The sequence below is a fragment of the Mustela lutreola genome, chromosome 17, assembly GCF_030435805.1.
Source record: "Mustela lutreola isolate mMusLut2 chromosome 17, mMusLut2.pri, whole genome shotgun sequence".
In the NCBI taxonomy this organism is placed as follows: domain Eukaryota; kingdom Metazoa; phylum Chordata; class Mammalia; order Carnivora; family Mustelidae; genus Mustela; species Mustela lutreola.
Window position 1 is genome coordinate 11765445 of NC_081306.1, and position 15614 is coordinate 11781058.

The window sequence follows — 15614 nt, forward strand, 5'->3', positions numbered from 1 at the left end:
CCACCAGTGATTTTGGGACAAGGAGATATGCACATGGGGGAAAAAAAAAACCTGAACCTTTTGCTTACCTCATTCTATATACAAAAATCAGTTAGAAATGGTTTATAGACCTAAATCCTGCAAAAGAACCACTTGCAGTGGTTGTGTTTGTTGAGGCAGTTGGTGAGGGTTTGCAACCTAATAAGGTGGGATGCTGGTAACTGGAAGTTTGGGACAGTCAGGAGAAAGCACGGAGTCCTGTTTTACTCACGCTCCGGGAAAAGGGACCCGCCCATCCAGCCTGCAGTGTAACGGACTTAACCAGGGCACAGGGTAAAGCGCTCAGTATGTTTCAGCTGACTTTAGAGTGCATGGTCTATTTTAAAACAAAGAACCTCTCGTATTGAGTTAAAAAAAAAACAACCCGCAAATTTATTTACATTTATAATAGACACACCTACATAAAAATAACCCAGAAAGTGACAAAAAGCAAGCGTGAAAATGGGTATCTTGGGCACATAGTGACAGAACGAAAGTACTGCAGGCGTGTTAGTGTGAGATAAGGTAGACTCCACACTAATTACAGTGCATGTAATCCACTGAGACACAGCAGTTACGAATGCTGATGAGCATAACGGAAATAGATAAAGGAAAACCTTGGGAAAAATTGATAAAATACAAGCATAAATGGACAAACCCACTATCTTAGTGAGAGATTTGAATACCTCTCTCCTGAAAGAACATCAAGTAGGTAGGGGAAAAAAAAGCTTTAATAAAGAGGTTTTAAATAACAGTATTAACAAGCTTGCTTCTATAGATACAGACAGTGGAGACTATGCACACGTCGGAATTTGAATAACCAACTTGTAAAAGTTGATTTTAAGCCAGTTCACATAGCTAATCTCAATGAAATGGATGTAATGTTACTTTCTTCCGAGAGATAATGTATTTCAAAGCTTCTCTCATGCTGTAAAGACTCAGAAAGTACGTGTTCCTTTTAGTATCCTTTTTTGTGTCTTTCGTCCTAGGAACTGCGGCAGTAGGGCACACGGACAAGATTGGACGTTTAAAGGAACTCTGTGAGCAGTATGGCATGTGGCTTCACATGGAGGGGTGAGTGGAGGGCGAGGTTGGCTCTCTGGTGGGCCTGTGCGCAGTGCTCATCGGGGCGGGCGTCCAGGCTCTTAACTTTGTTGTTAACGTTTATCTTTAAGGGCTCTTTGGGTTCGGTAGTAAAAGTAACAAAATAACCCAGAGTGGCATGAGCGAGAAGAGATTGTATCGGCTTACATAACTAAAAAGGTGGTGTTAGGATTATTTTGGGCGCAGCATCAGCCAGGGCTCGGCATCTTCCTCCCCCCACCCTCTGTCCCCGTCACTGGGCCTCATTTCCTCTCTGGTGCCTCCTATAGAGACTTTGCGATGTTGGTGCAAAGTAGTTGCAGTGGCCGCAGCTTGCTCTCCAGGTTTTCGTCCTGAGGGTCAGAAGTCCCAGCAAAAGTCTCCTACTGAGTCCCTCACCGTGGCCAGGGAAAGGTACCACTTCCATTATGTCGGTGATATGCTCGCCCGTGGAGCAGGTGGCAGTGTCTCCACCCAGAGCTGTGGTCTGATGGAGGAGGTGGGGGTGCTTTCCCAGAGTGGCTTAGGGGATGATAATGGGCAGCTACAGGAGACCAGCCCCGGCACACCATATGGGCTGGGTTATTTTGTCACTCTGGGAAAGCACTGATGACTGGAAAATAATAGGTTTGAAAGATAAAAAATAAGACAGCCATTACGTTGCATCAGCAGGTGACATCCCCTGAAACACATTTGATTAAAGTGCATTTTCAAGGTTTTGCTGAAATTTGTATATACTGCATTTTCTGGTGATATGTTTATAACCCCGCTGAAAGACATTTTAATGTCAGTTTAATGTCAGTTTAATGTCACAGCCTTTTTTTTTTTTTTTTTAAAGTATAAACTCAGTGAATAAGCAGCAATAAATAATTTGTGTTTTTTTTTTTCTTCCAGTGTGAATCTGGCAACCTTGGCTCTAGGTTATGTCTCCTCATCAGTGCTGGTATGTGACTGATTTAATAAATATTGTGTTTTTAAGAAGGATTTAAAATCACTTAATCCCCAAGGCGCCTGGGTGGCTCAGTTGGTTAAGCATCCAACTCTTGATTTTGGCTCCCGTCTTGATCTCAAGGTCGTGGGTTCAAGCCTTGTGTTGGGCTCTGTGCTGGGCATGGAGCCTACTTAAACACAACAACAACAATCCCTGATGGCTTTTCATGTTTTTTAATGAATGGAGGAGGGCATTGGGTTTAATGGATTCTGACAGTCTGTAGCAAAAAGTTGTTTTCTCTTTGGTAGGCTGCGACCAAATGTGACAGCATGACATTGACTCCAGGTCCATGGCTGGGCTTGCCAGCTGTCCCTGCGGTCACCCTTTATAAACACGACGACCCAGCCTTGGTAAGCTCACTCTCACTGGGAGGGACTGGGGAGTGGCTAATCACTCTGGAGTCTGGGAGCAAAACATGGAAAAAGTGAAAAATTTCCTTAATGCCAGTTCTGTGACTTTCTTTTTAATCAAAAAAATGTTTCTAACATAAATGAAACAGTACTGTGTATGTTTTTTTTTATTTATTCTCAGAGGCCCCCATGTGTATGAAGAACATTTTATGACATTTTATGACTGTGTAATATTCTTTTACTTACCTCAATTTAATCATTCTCCTTTTGTCAACTTTGAGGATGTTTTCAAATTTTTGTTACTAAAATAATGAGCATCTTTCTGTACTTCAAATTATTTCCTTAGAAAAGGTTCCCAGAAGTGACCTATTAAAAGTCATTAAAGCTCTCTATCTCCATTGTCTAGAAAATTGTAGCGTATTTTTCCCAAGAAGTGGTTCTTAATAGCCGATCCCTCAGTGACAGGCCTATGCAAAATAAGTTTTGAGTGATTCTTACTAAAGCAGTTAATGTCTTGCTCAGTTGATAATGGTCCCCTGTTTGAGGATACTCAGAACAGCTTTGGCTCTGAGACGGGACCCATCTGGATTCTCATCCTGGCTTTGCTACATCTGAGCTGTGAACCCTTGAAAGCAAGTTCTCTGACTTGGGTTGTCTAGAATACTCCCCTCCTGGGGTCTTTAGGTGATCAGAGGCCAGCCAAGTGCCTGCTGTAGCATCTGACACCCACTAAGTGCAGAGGAAAATGGTGACTAATCTGTGTCTTCGTTGTCTTTGATCACTAAAACCATATTGGCTTCTTTAGACTTTAGTTGCCGGTCTTACATCAAACAAGCCAGCGGACAAACTCCGTGCCCTGCCGCTGTGGTTGTCTTTACAGTACTTGGGGCTTGATGGGATTGTGGAGAGGATTAAGCACGCCTGCCAGCTGGTGAGTAGAAACCTCAAGTTTAAATGAGCCACCAATACTGTGGCACAAGCAGTGACAGAAAACGGCCCCGTTGCCTCCCCCTCCGTCCATGACCTTGTTGCCTGGATTTGGCTTCTCCGAAGGGACCGGAGAGCATGCGTACATTTCCTGTGCAAAGTTCTGGGAGGGACTGCAGGGGTGTCCCAGCAGTTGCATCCACAGAAATGAGTTCAGAGGAATGCTCGTGTGAACACAGGATGAGAGGAGGAGTCACAAGATGAGAGCCAAGGATTGGAGAAGGAAGCATACGAGGGGGGTGGGGGTGGGGGGGAAGGAGGCCCCTGACTGGCTGTCTCTGCGGGGGGGCGGAGATACGGCTGCTACGGGTTGGTGATAGATGGGCTGCGTGGTTGTTTTAAGATTTTATTTATTTATTTGACAGATCACAAGTAGGCAGAGAGAGAGGGGGAAGTGGGCTCCCTGCTGAGCAGATGCAGGGCTCGATCCCAGGACCCTGAGATCATGACCTGAGCCGAAGGCAGAGGCTTTAACCCACTGAGCCACCCAGGCGCCCCTGGGCTGTATATTTTTAATACCAGCTGGTTTGGGCTCCCAAATGGCAAGGCACTGGGGACAGTTCTGTAATTTTCCTTCCTTCCGTGAGGTGTTCTCATTGTGAAGATGTAATTACGCTCTAGATAGCAAAGAAAGTCATGTTTATGGCGTTTGAGAGCTGCGTCTGGAAGCTTGACGTCGCCTGTTTGCTTACCTGGTAGACGGGTGATGTAATAAGAGATTGTAGGATTGAATGAGCTCAGACCTGTGAGGCTCTTTCAGTAGTGCTTGATCCCATGCAGACTGATTTAAAAATAAATCTTTGTTTTAAATGTGCTCTGTGGAATCAGTACTTCCTCACGTGTCATTTTTATGTTTAGGGGAAACTAGTGTCTTCGCGTCCCTGTAGCAGCTGTCTTCGGGTTTGTTATGTCAGGATCGTTCATTCTCACACTCATTTCTGATGCAGCAGAAACACTGTAAATGAAGTAGTTTGATTTTTACATGAGATGATTTTGAGGTTTCTGTTCATTAAGTTTACAGGAGCACATTTTGGAAAAAATGTGGTCACTGGACTGTCGGCTCATGTCTTGAGGTTTGGTTGTTCAGAAGGGAGAGGCCTTTGTTGCCGTGGTAACTCGGGCACTGCAGGGGAGGTCTGGGCGTCAGGGGAGGGCTCCTCAATTCCCTCATGGTTGCAGAGCACAGGAAAATAATGAGACGTCCGCTCCCAAGCTATGGAGGTCACTGCGGCTCTGCCTTCCTGCAAGCAAGCGCTATAGTTGGTCCCAGGACCGCCGAGTGCCTCTGATGGCCTGTCGCTGACTCCCCGCTGCTCCGAGTGTGCGTGAGACTGCGGGGACACGTAGCACATGTGGTGATCTGTATGGTCATGCCTCTCCGGGTACCCTCCTCCTCCACTTCCTCCCATCATCATCGTCATCACCGTCCCTATCCTCCTCCTGGGAAGCAGCTACAGAGTGTTTACTCTGCGCGCAGCAGTGCGCGTGCGCGGTCTCATTCGAACGTCCCTAGACACGAAGGCCATGGGTAACGGCGTACTGGGTAGTTTTCGTGAGGGGTTTTCCAGTGTCTGATGCTCAGTAAGTAACTGCGGAATGAATGAACCCAACACCGTGAAGTATCTGCTTGTTGATCCCACATCAGTAACAAGACCTGGGGCGGAGATAGCAGTACAACGAGGAGGGGGTCATCGCACAGGCGATGCACATGGTGTTCTAGAGGCAGTTTCCAGGTCCTGCCGTACAACCCTGTCAGGTAGCTACCCTCCTGGTTTTCTCATTGACGGACCCAAAGCACAGAGAGGCTGAACAAGGTGTCCAAGGTCATAGCTAGTAAGTGGCAGATGGAGTTGGGTGAGATTTTGAACTCAGGTGTGTGTATTGTAGACCTGTTCTCTGAACAGCGTTTCCTCGCTTACCTTGGCTCTTCTTCCCCAGTGTCCTGTTCTGTGTCTTGTGTGCCTTTGCACTTGTGTAGCTTTGTTGGGGGGGTTTTGAGCTCTAACTGGCATGTAACGTTTTATCAGTCTTCGGAGGACAGCCTAATGAACAGCATAACGAACCGGTGTTTGTGTATACTGGGAAGTGATCGCCACAGTTACAAGTCCAGTTAACACGTGTCACTATTCATTGTTACAAAATTGTCTTCTGTTGTGATTAGGACTTTGAAGATTTACTCTCAGCGATTTGCAGATACGCAGTATAGTTCAGAACCATCGTTACCATGCCGAACATGACATCCCTGTGACTGACTTATTTTACAACTGGAAATTTGTATCTTTCAACCGCCTTTACCCATCTTTACCCTCCTACCCCCTGCCTCTGACACCCACCAGTCTGTTCTCTGTATTTATGAGCTTATAGGGTTTTTTTTGTTTTCGATACCCCATATAAGTGTTGTCATACAGTATTTGTCTTTCTCTGTCTCACTTATTTCACTTAGCGTATTGTCCTGAAGGTCCATTCGTGTTGTCACAAATGGCAAGATTTCATTCTTTTTTACGGTGAATAGAACTTCGTTGTGTGTGTAGATTCTGCACTACCTCCTCTCTACTCACACATGCACGGATGGACACTCGGGTTGTTTCTGTATCTTGGCTGTCGTAAACAATGCTGCAGTGAACGTGGGGGTGCAGTTTTCTTTTCAAATTGGAGGGTTTTGCTTTGTCTGGATAAATATCCTGAAGTGGAACTGCTGAATCATACAGTGGTTCTGTTTTTAAGTTTTTGAGGAACTTCCGTACAGTTTGCCGCAGGGGCTGTGCCAGTTTGCGTCCCGCCAGCAGTGCTCCAGGACTTGCCGCTTCCTCCGCATTCTTGCCCACCTTTGTTGTATCTTTTCTCTTTGATACTGGCCGTTCTGACAGACAGCTTATTGTGGTTTCGACTTGCGTTTCCCTGACGAGGGGGATACCGAGCATCTGTTCCTGTACCTGTTGGCCGTCTGGGTGTTTTCTTCGGAGAAATCTCTATTCACATCTTCCCATTGTTCAATCGGATTTTGGTTTTTTCCCCTTGAGTTGTAGGACTTGTATATATTTTGAACATTAACTCCTTATTAAATAATTTATTGGCAAGTGTCTTCTCCCAGTCAGTAGGCTGACTTTTCATTTTGGTGTTGGTTTCCTTTGCTGTGCAGAAGCTTTTCAGTTTGATACGGTTGTTCATTTTTGTACTTATTGACATGTACTGAGTAGGTTTTGAAAGAATGAATGACTTATGTTGCTAATATGAGAAATTCACTTGTGTCTAATAGAAAAAGCTTTTCTGGAAGCACTACATGTAACTTTCAACTGAAAGATGGGGGAACGTTTGCAGATGTTGAAAAGCAAGAATTGGCAGCCTAATTCAGGAGTCATTAACTGAAAGATTTGCAGGCCTTCAAAGACCCTCCTGAAAACCAGTTCTTAATATGTTACATTTGGGGCTCCTGGGTGGCTAAGTGGGTTAAGCCTCTGCCTTTGGCTCAGGTCGTGATCTCAGGGTCCTGGGATCGAGCCCTACATAGGGCTCTCTGCTCAGCGGGGAGCCTGCTTCTTCCTCTCCCTCTGCCTGCCTCTCTGCCTGCTTGTGATCTTTCTCTCTGTGTGGAGTAAATAAGTAAAATCTTTAAAAAAAAATAAAAGTTATGTTTATCTACTGAAATTACAATAAGTAATTATTAAATACATATAATGTAATGAAATCACAGTGATTATTAGCTGTTTTTTGTCTTTTGCAGAGTCAGCGGTTACAAGAAGGTTTGAAGAAAGTGAACCACATCAAAATCCTGGTAGAGTATATAATTTGATCTGTTTTTGAAGTAAATAGTTAAGGTTCAAGTTAGAGTGATCATTGTGATAATTTTAATAAAACCGCATTCTTTGGAGGAGAATCATGAATGACTTTAAGTCTTAGAAAGCACAAACCCTAGAAATTTTTACCATTTGCTAAAACCCCCTTGGTGCTTTTCATATAATCATTTGTAGTCTTACTCTGTTAAATAGAATGCACACACACAAAAAATGCATTTAGAAATGCACAAAGATCTCACAAACACGATTGACTTTGCCAACAGCGATTTTAAAACACCCATCTTCCTGATATGAAAAGTCATTTTGTCTCTCACAGTATTTTGACGACATTTTCATAAACCTTCTGACACCAGAGTTGTCATTTGCACCGAGTGGGGAGTAAGGAAGAGATAAGCACGTGACCTTGCTCTCGTCTTCCCGGGTATCTCCCTACAAGATGCCAGACTGTCAGAGAGTGCTGTCTAGGGGTAGTTACCAGACAAGGAGGTGAGGGTTTAGCAGGGCTAATAACTAAGTATCAGTACAGGCTTGAATGTTTGCATGTTTTCTTCATCATATTTTTAGAATTTCAGAAGATATAGGTCAGATTCTAATTTAAAACAGGGTCACTGGGTGCTGCAGGACACAGTTAAGTGTAAAACTAATACTTGAGTTAGTTTGGGGTTCAAGTTAATAAAGTAGATTTCCATTGAATACACAATTTGCGTTCAGTGCCAGATGAGAGCTGCTCTGCGTTTGCTTCAGAGTAGGAGCTTGGAGCTCAGTTGACCTGAGATGACCCAAATTCTAGCTTGGAAGAGGACAGTGGCCCATTGGAGAAGCAGAGAGATGCATGTAAATCAGGAGACTTGGGTTCTAATTTCAGCCGTAGTGCTGAGGCCCTGTGACATTGAGTCACTCTTTCTTAACTGCCTAAGCCCGTGAGCTCAGTTGTCAGTGAAGGTATGTCGGTTGGACTCCTTTAGTAAACGGAAAAGCCCAGACTATGGACTAGCAGGAGCAAGACGGCAGGAGTCACGGCAATGCTGGGCCAGGGGACTTTCTTTCCCTCCCTCGCTGAGCCCACTTGGGCTCCTCATGTCCCCTCTCCCTCTCCTTCCTCCTCCAGGCTGGGAGATTGTGCTGGTGCTGGTTACTCCCCAGTGGGTTTGGGGCATCTGTGTAAGGCCCGGGAACCCTCCCCAGCCCTCCTTCCAGTGGATGCTTTTCTCCGGAGACGTACAGCCGCTGGCCAGCCCCATGCGGCCCTGCCGCTGCGGTAACCGTCCTCTCCCAGCTGCTGGGAGTGAGACGCGTGCGGTGCGCTGTGTCCGGCACTGAGCCTGGGCGTTCGTTCATTTACCCCTCCCTGGAGTCTCTTCATTCTAGCTGGAAACACTATCCCTTTCCCTTCTTTTCATTTCATTCGTTTCTTAGCCTTAAAAGATCTGAGTTCAAATACCATGTCTTCAGGGTGCCTAGGTGGCTCAGTCGGTTGAGCATCCAACTTCTGATTTCCACTCGGGTCTTGATCTCTGGATCCTAGGACTGAGCCCCTAGTTGGGCTCTCAAGGATTCTCTGTCTCCCTCCTTCTGCCCTGTTCGTACTCTCTCCTCCTACCCGCCCCTCTCAAAAAAAAATAAATAAATCTTAAAAAAAAAAAAACCCAAAAACAAAAACCAAATGTCATGCCTTCAGAGAGGCCCTGCTTGACTGTCCTGTGTAAACCAGCCCTGCCACCGTCCATCACTCTGTCCCCGGGTGTGTCCTTCATTGCAGTTCTTATTACCTGAGACCATGTGTGTCTTCCTTGTTTGTTTTGCTTTGTAAAAGCTTTGTAAAGGCAGCGACTTTTGTCTTTTGGCTTTTTCACACTGTGCCAAGTTTAGTATTTGGCCGGGAGTAGGTATTAAGCATGAATAATAAATTCACTCTGTGAGTTGGTCACAATGGCTGTCCCCTCTTTCCTGGTGAGGAAGCAGGCACAGAGCAGTTCAGTGACTTGCTCATGCCACACAGCTAGGACATGGTGGAGCTCGGATTCACACCGCAAGGCCCGTGTTCTTACCCAGGGGGCCGTTCTGTTCCCGGTCAGTTTTCAGGAGAACTTACTCTTCGTCCTGCTTCGGTGACCGGTTACGAAGAGCAGATCAGATAACGTGAGACAGAGCGGGATGAAGAATGTAAGGCCTCATGAACTACCAGTCATCACTGGATGGTTTTGCTTTGGGTCTTTGGGCGGCGCTGCCATAGAGTCCCAGGCATTGAGTCCTCGCTGGACGTTCCTGTGGCGGAGTGACGCCACTTCTGTCTTCACTGTGGCTGCCTGTCCCAAGTCCCATCGTAGTAGGTGGCTGAGCCAGGACTTGCACCCAGCGTGTCTAAGACAAGCTGTGTCTGCAGCACCGTAGCTCTTCTCCAAGGCCCCATGGGCCTCCTCCCCCGGTCAGATGGCTGACCCTTCAGGAGCCTCCCGGCCCCACAGCACAGCCACGCTTCCCCTGCTCAGCAACCCAGGGTCTCGTCTGGCCGCCGGGATACCTGGGGCGGCTGCTCGTTCCGGGGGCGGAGCCCGTCTTCTCAGCAGCGGCGTTGTGGCCACTGTCTGTCTGACCGGCTCTGCTGGGTGCGTGGGCTGCGCTCTAAGCTCGGAAGCTAGTGTTTCCCCCTTACCCCTGAAACCTCACAGGGCCCCTGTGTGCAGCTGACATTCCTGCTGGCTGTTAAGATCGTCTCTGTCCTTGGGTTCTGCTACTTTGACCGTGGTGGGTCTAAATGGCGATTTTCTAAGAACTCCTGCTTGGGACTTGCACTTACTAAACGTGAGGGTTCCTTTTTTCCCTAATCGATTCTGTCAAGTTTGTTTTTTCAACTGTGACCTCTTCTTCCCTCTGGACCTTGAGTTGGCAGCATACTGAACCTCGTCGCTCCGTGTTCGCCCGTCCCTCTGACACGTCCCCTCGCTGCCTCTTTGCTGCCGCCTCGGGAGTTTCTCCAGACCTTTCTTTGCTCCTGAGTGGCCTCTCATCTGCGTCAGCCATTTGCTTTGTGTTTCAGTGACTTTTTCTTCCTTCCAACATGTTCTTTTTAGTTCTTGTTCAAGTTGGTGCTTTTGGTCATTTTTTTTTTTTTTTAATTGTAAGCATGGTCTCCATTTCTCTGTAAGCATGGTGGTCACCGTCTGTTTCTGATTGTTGCTTAATCTTGGGTCACCCCTGGATCGTGTCTGCTGATTCCTGCTCCGTGTGTGTGTGTGTGTGTGTGGTAACTTGTCATTGTGAGCTAGATATTTTTGCGTGTGTGACTGGTCCAGGTCCGTGTCCCGTCAGGTCCACAGCTTTAGGACTCCTGTGCCACTTAGGACATCAAGCCCAGTGCGGTGTGCACTGATGCTTTGGTCTCTCGTGAGAGAATTTTCTCTCCCTTGCGGACAGAGCCTCAGGCAGCGGGAAGCCTCTTGCTGACCAGCGGGTGGTTTTTCCTCTCAGGACCGTCCTTCGAGGGTCCTTGAGCACCATCCGCACATGGGCCTGCAGACACTAGATGTGAAAGCCGCCTTCCTCTGTCTGCTCCCCTTCCTCTAGCTCCGGCTCGGCCGACAATGTTCTTTGCTTTCTCTTCTTCTTGGGTTCACTGTTCTTCTGAGCCTAGCCGTGGTTTAAAGGTTTTTATGGGTTATCAGGATATTGAATCCAGCATTTCAGTCTGCCGTGTGCTAGATCCAGAATTCTGTGCACGTAACCCTGGACAGTATTTCTCATGCACTGACATTTGAGACCACCGAGCTCAAAGAAACAAGAAACCAAGGACTGTATTAAACTATATATAGAAGTCTCGGTACTCAAATTGTCCTGCCTTATCCTAAGTGAGGATGGGGACTGGCTGTAGGAGTTTGCTGCTTTTGTGGCTGTTTTCATCTTGGGTTTGCTCCATTCTATTTAGACATTCAGCCCCTCCAGCTTTAAAGTATTACTAGATGTATTTACGTGACAGGCAGAGGAGATGACAGGTGAGCGCAGGAATCAGCCCGGTTGGTTGTTAGGTTGGATACACACTCTGCTTGATCTAAGTCACATCCGTGTGATCCTTTGAGAGGTTAGTAGAGAAGACCTTGGGCCAGCTCCTTCCTGGCTTTGGATGTTAGCATTTCTACCATGGAGAGCCTTGGAATATAGGTGGGGGGGGGGTGGTTGTTGTTTATTAAAGATTTTATTTATTTGAGAAAGCACGAGCAGAGGGGCAGAGGGAGAGGGAGAAGCAAGCTCGCCGCTGAGCAGGGAGCCCGATGAGGGGCACAGTCCCTGGACCCTGAGATCATGACCTGAGCCAAAGGCAGATGCTTAACTGACTGAGCCACCCTGGTGCCCTGGAAAATAGGAAATAGGCTTTTGGTTTGTTTGTTTGTTTGCTTTAAAAGATTTTATTTATTTATTTCACAGACAGAGATCACAGGCAGAGAGAGGGAGGAGGAAGCAGGCTCACCGCTGAGCAAAGAGCCGGATGCGGGGCTCGATCGCAGGACCCTGAGATCATGACCCGAGCTGAAGGCAGAGACTTAACCCACTGAGCCACCCAGGCACCCCAGGAAATAGGTTTTATGACTAGAATTGTTGAATGCTCAGAGATCTTCTGTCCCTGTGTGCCATATTCTGTCAAGGGTGTTGCTGTTCCCTTTGTATCCTGACCCTCTGATGGAGCTGATGGCCCGCTGTGTGTGTGTGCAATGGTGGACATGAACTTCATGCTGGCTTATCTTAATGCAGTGAATGTTTTTGTCTGTAATGAAATCCATTAATGAAGTTAGTCATCTGACCTGTCCCAAATATAAGAACCCCTTCAGTGATGGAGAAGATAGGAAGCTTCAGCTCGAGACTGTGTTTATCTTCTTGCCAGCAAGACTTACATCCTGTTCTGAGAGTGTTACAATGTGAGAATATTTTGTCTGTGAATATAAAAAGTTGCAGTCAGGGGCACCTGGATGTCTGCTCAGTCACTTAAGTGTCCAGCTCTTGGTTTCACTCAGGTCATGATCTCAAGAGTCATGAGATCGAGCCCCATGTTGGGCTCCACACTGGGCACGGAGCCCATTCTTCCAACCCCCATGCCCTGCTCTCTAAAATCTTAGAAAAAGAAAAAAAGTTACAGTCAGTCCTGCTTGAGTTAGCGTTAATTTCTGGATTCTTGAAAGCTTCAGCTCTCCGAACACTGATTCTGGTTATACTTTTTCCTTGCCTCCTTTGACTTTAATGGCAGGCTTACGTTCAGGAGTGGCGCAGTTTCCTCCTGCTTTAATTTCAGCGCGCCATTCAGTGTCAAGATGTCACAGTGCAGGAGAGCCTTCTCGGAGCCGGCTGAGAATTACTTCTAAGAATTTTACTAAACCCTTGATTGCTGTTTCTGTAGCAGCTGAAATTAACCTTTGAGTTTTACATGTTGATTAAGAAAACATGCTATCTGTAGCCTGTTGTTCAAACCCCTGGTTTTATTTTGCAGGTGTTGGGATTTAATGTTACTTGGTAATAGCAGATTGATTTTTCAGGTGGAAGATGAGCTCAGTTCTCCAGTTGTGGTGTTCAGGTTTTTCCAGGAATTACCAGGCTCAGGTAAGTGATTCTAAAAAGTGTTGGTTTTGTATTTGTATTTAAGGGCTTCACATTTTAGACCATTACAACGTATATAGATAGTCCAAAATATTTTGACTGCTAAAATCTTCAGTCATTGTTTCAGAAAATGTTAATAATTTTCAGGGGCACCTGATTTGGGCTCAGGTCGTGATCTCCACCTTGGGTGTAGAGCCTGCTTGAGGTCTCTCCCTCTCCTTCTGTCCCCCCCAACCCCACCCCGCTCTCGCCTGTGTTTGCACTCACTCACTGGGAAAACAACAACAAAGCACCACCTCACAAAAACTCCAGGCCTAAATGCCTTAGCATTTTGTTGATCGTTTCCTATGATCAAAGCAGTGGTTTCCAAATGCTAGTCCCTAGACTAGAGCTAGAATGAATGGGTCAGAGTCCCTTGAGAATAGAGATCTGGATACACACTTAGATACCGTGAATGTGAGTATCTGAAGTAGGGCCCTCGAATCTTGTTTTTTTGTGCTTATCGTAGTTTATTTGTTAAGTACTTTAAAATACAGGGTAAACATACATTAAAGACATGGGCAGTTGACATTGGGAATAACATGAGGCTATATTTAAAGGCTGCCCAAGTGCCACCATCCTAGCGCAGGGCACAGTTATGTGTCCTCTGGACAGCCACAGTACCCGCTGAACTGAGCTCTCACTTCTGTGGACTGCACACACCTCATTCCAGATCATTCTCTGAATGCAGAGTGGGTGGTGATGGATGTGGCAGTCCCATGGTGCTTGGTCACTGCCAGACCCTTCAGCATCTTACTGTTTCTGTTGAATTAAGTCCAAGCTCTGTACCTTGTGAGGCCTGTGGGGTCTACCCTTTGCTGTCTCCTTTAGGCCACCTCTCATCTTGATCACTGTGCTATAGTCAGATTGGTCTTGAATTTCTAGAACATTCTGTTCTGTCCTAGAGCAAGACCTTTGCAACTGCTGTTCCCTTTGCTTCAAGCACATTGCCCTTCAGCCTTCTGGCTGGCTCCCTGTCTTCATTCAGGTCTCCAGAATGTACAGCCTCCTCGAAGAGGCCTTCTGTGTCTGTCCTGTCTTAGGTGACTATATCAGAGTCCCTACCTTCTTTCTTCCCACCAGCAACAGAATATGGTCATTTAATTTTTTTCTTTATGGTGTTTTTCAATAGAATAGAAAGAGCAGGATGACAGAAGCCTTGTCTGCCTTATATCCCACGTGCTCAGCACAGCACCTGGTACGAACAGGCACACAGACCATTTAGATGGAAGGAGATAATTTTTGTTGTGAGGCCCACTCTGGGTCCTCTGGGGTTCTCTGATTTACCTCACACAGTGGCTGATAAGACTAGTTGGTGACTTAAAGTGTTAGACTTTCATTTCCTCTCAAGGTTCCTTGAAAGAAGGACTTCTTTCTTTCTTCCATTTTTTAAGATTAATTTTATTTATTTGTTAGAACAAGCAGAGGGAGCAGCAGGCAGAGGGAGAAGGTTCCCCACTGAGCAAGGAGCCTGATGTGGGACTTGATCCCAGGGCCGTGGGAACATGACCCAAGCTGAAGGTGGACACTTAACCGACCGAGCCACCCAGGCATCCAGAAAGACTTCTTAAATGAAATTAAGAATTCTATTTGTGAGACTATATTCAAGCATTATATTTTTCATGAGGAAAAAAATGTGGAAGCTTAAAACCCCCTGATACACATTTTCAAAAAATTTTAATTATGGTAAAAGGAAAAGTTTACCATCTTATGTGTACAGTCCACTGGGGTTAAATGTATGCACGTCGCTGTCCAGCAGCTCTCCAGAACATTGACGTCTTAAAAACTGAAGCTCCACACTCATTACGCACTAACTCCCCATGTCCGGCCTCCCTCCCAGCCCCTGGCGACCCCCATCCACCGTCTGAGTTTGACTTGTGGGAACCTCCTGTCACTGGAGTCCTACGGCATGCGTCTTTGTAACCGGCTTGTTTCACTTAGTGGAATGTCCTCAAGGTCATCCCTATTGAGCTTGTGAGAGAACCTCCTTCCTTTTGGAGGATGACCGTGTTTTGTTTACTCATTTATCACGAGCTACACATTTTAGTTTCTGTAATGTTTGCAACTTCTCCCTGGGCTCATGTTGGGAGCTCAGTGAAGTAGGGTTTGAGGGGTGCATATAGCGCTGTGTTTCTAGAAGGTGACTCCCCTGTACTCCCGTGTCAGATCCAGTGCCCAGAGCCGTCTCCATGCCCAGCGCAGCACCTTCAGCAGTCGGCCGGGAAAGACACTGCTGTGACGCCCTGAATCGCTGGGTAAGACCCGCGGTCCGGTGCCCTTTCTTCTCCAGCCCGGTTGGGGGCGCGCGTGCTCACTGCTAACGACGGGGAAGTCAGACCCCGGAGGGACGCTCCCGTGGAGGCCCAGGGCTTCCCTCCAAGGCTCTTCCTTGGATCACCGGTCCCCGGGCCACGTAACTTCGGGCGGGGCCTTCCAGCGTGATTCCCTCGGCTGACCATTTCTCGGCCGCTGAGGACGGCTCGAAACCACATGCCATACGGGGACTGTGGGGCAGCCGCCTGGGCCTTGTGAGCGTCTGTAGCGGTGTCAGAGGGCTCGTGAGCCAGACGCACCCCAGCACCTGGCTATCGGACGGCACAGACCGAGGACATTGTGCTCCTGCTGCCATTCGATGCAGAAATTGTGCTTCCCGGATTTGTGTGTAAAGAATGTTTCTGAACAGTGTCAGGGTGTCCACCACAGCCATGTGGTGTAACAGGGTCAGGCCCCACCTGGGGGCTTTGATGAGTCCGGATCCATTCATACGACGAC

General features: G+C 47.0%; 1 protein-coding gene across 4 annotated transcripts in view; it reads left to right on the plus strand.

The window, feature by feature from the left end:
* Positions 1–15614, plus strand: part of PDXDC1 (pyridoxal dependent decarboxylase domain containing 1) — a 50154-nt gene that overhangs the window by 26812 nt on the left and 7728 nt on the right. For all 4 annotated transcript variants that reach the window (XM_059155617.1, XM_059155618.1, XM_059155620.1 and 1 more), the window contains exons 9-15: positions 1008–1092; positions 1996–2044; positions 2341–2442; positions 3248–3373; positions 7151–7201; positions 12743–12806; positions 15009–15097. In XM_059155617.1, coding sequence (XP_059011600.1) covers positions 1008–1092; positions 1996–2044; positions 2341–2442; positions 3248–3373; positions 7151–7201; positions 12743–12806; positions 15009–15097 — 566 coding nt within the window. The remainder of the gene's footprint in view (positions 1–1007; positions 1093–1995; positions 2045–2340; positions 2443–3247; positions 3374–7150; positions 7202–12742; positions 12807–15008; positions 15098–15614) is intronic.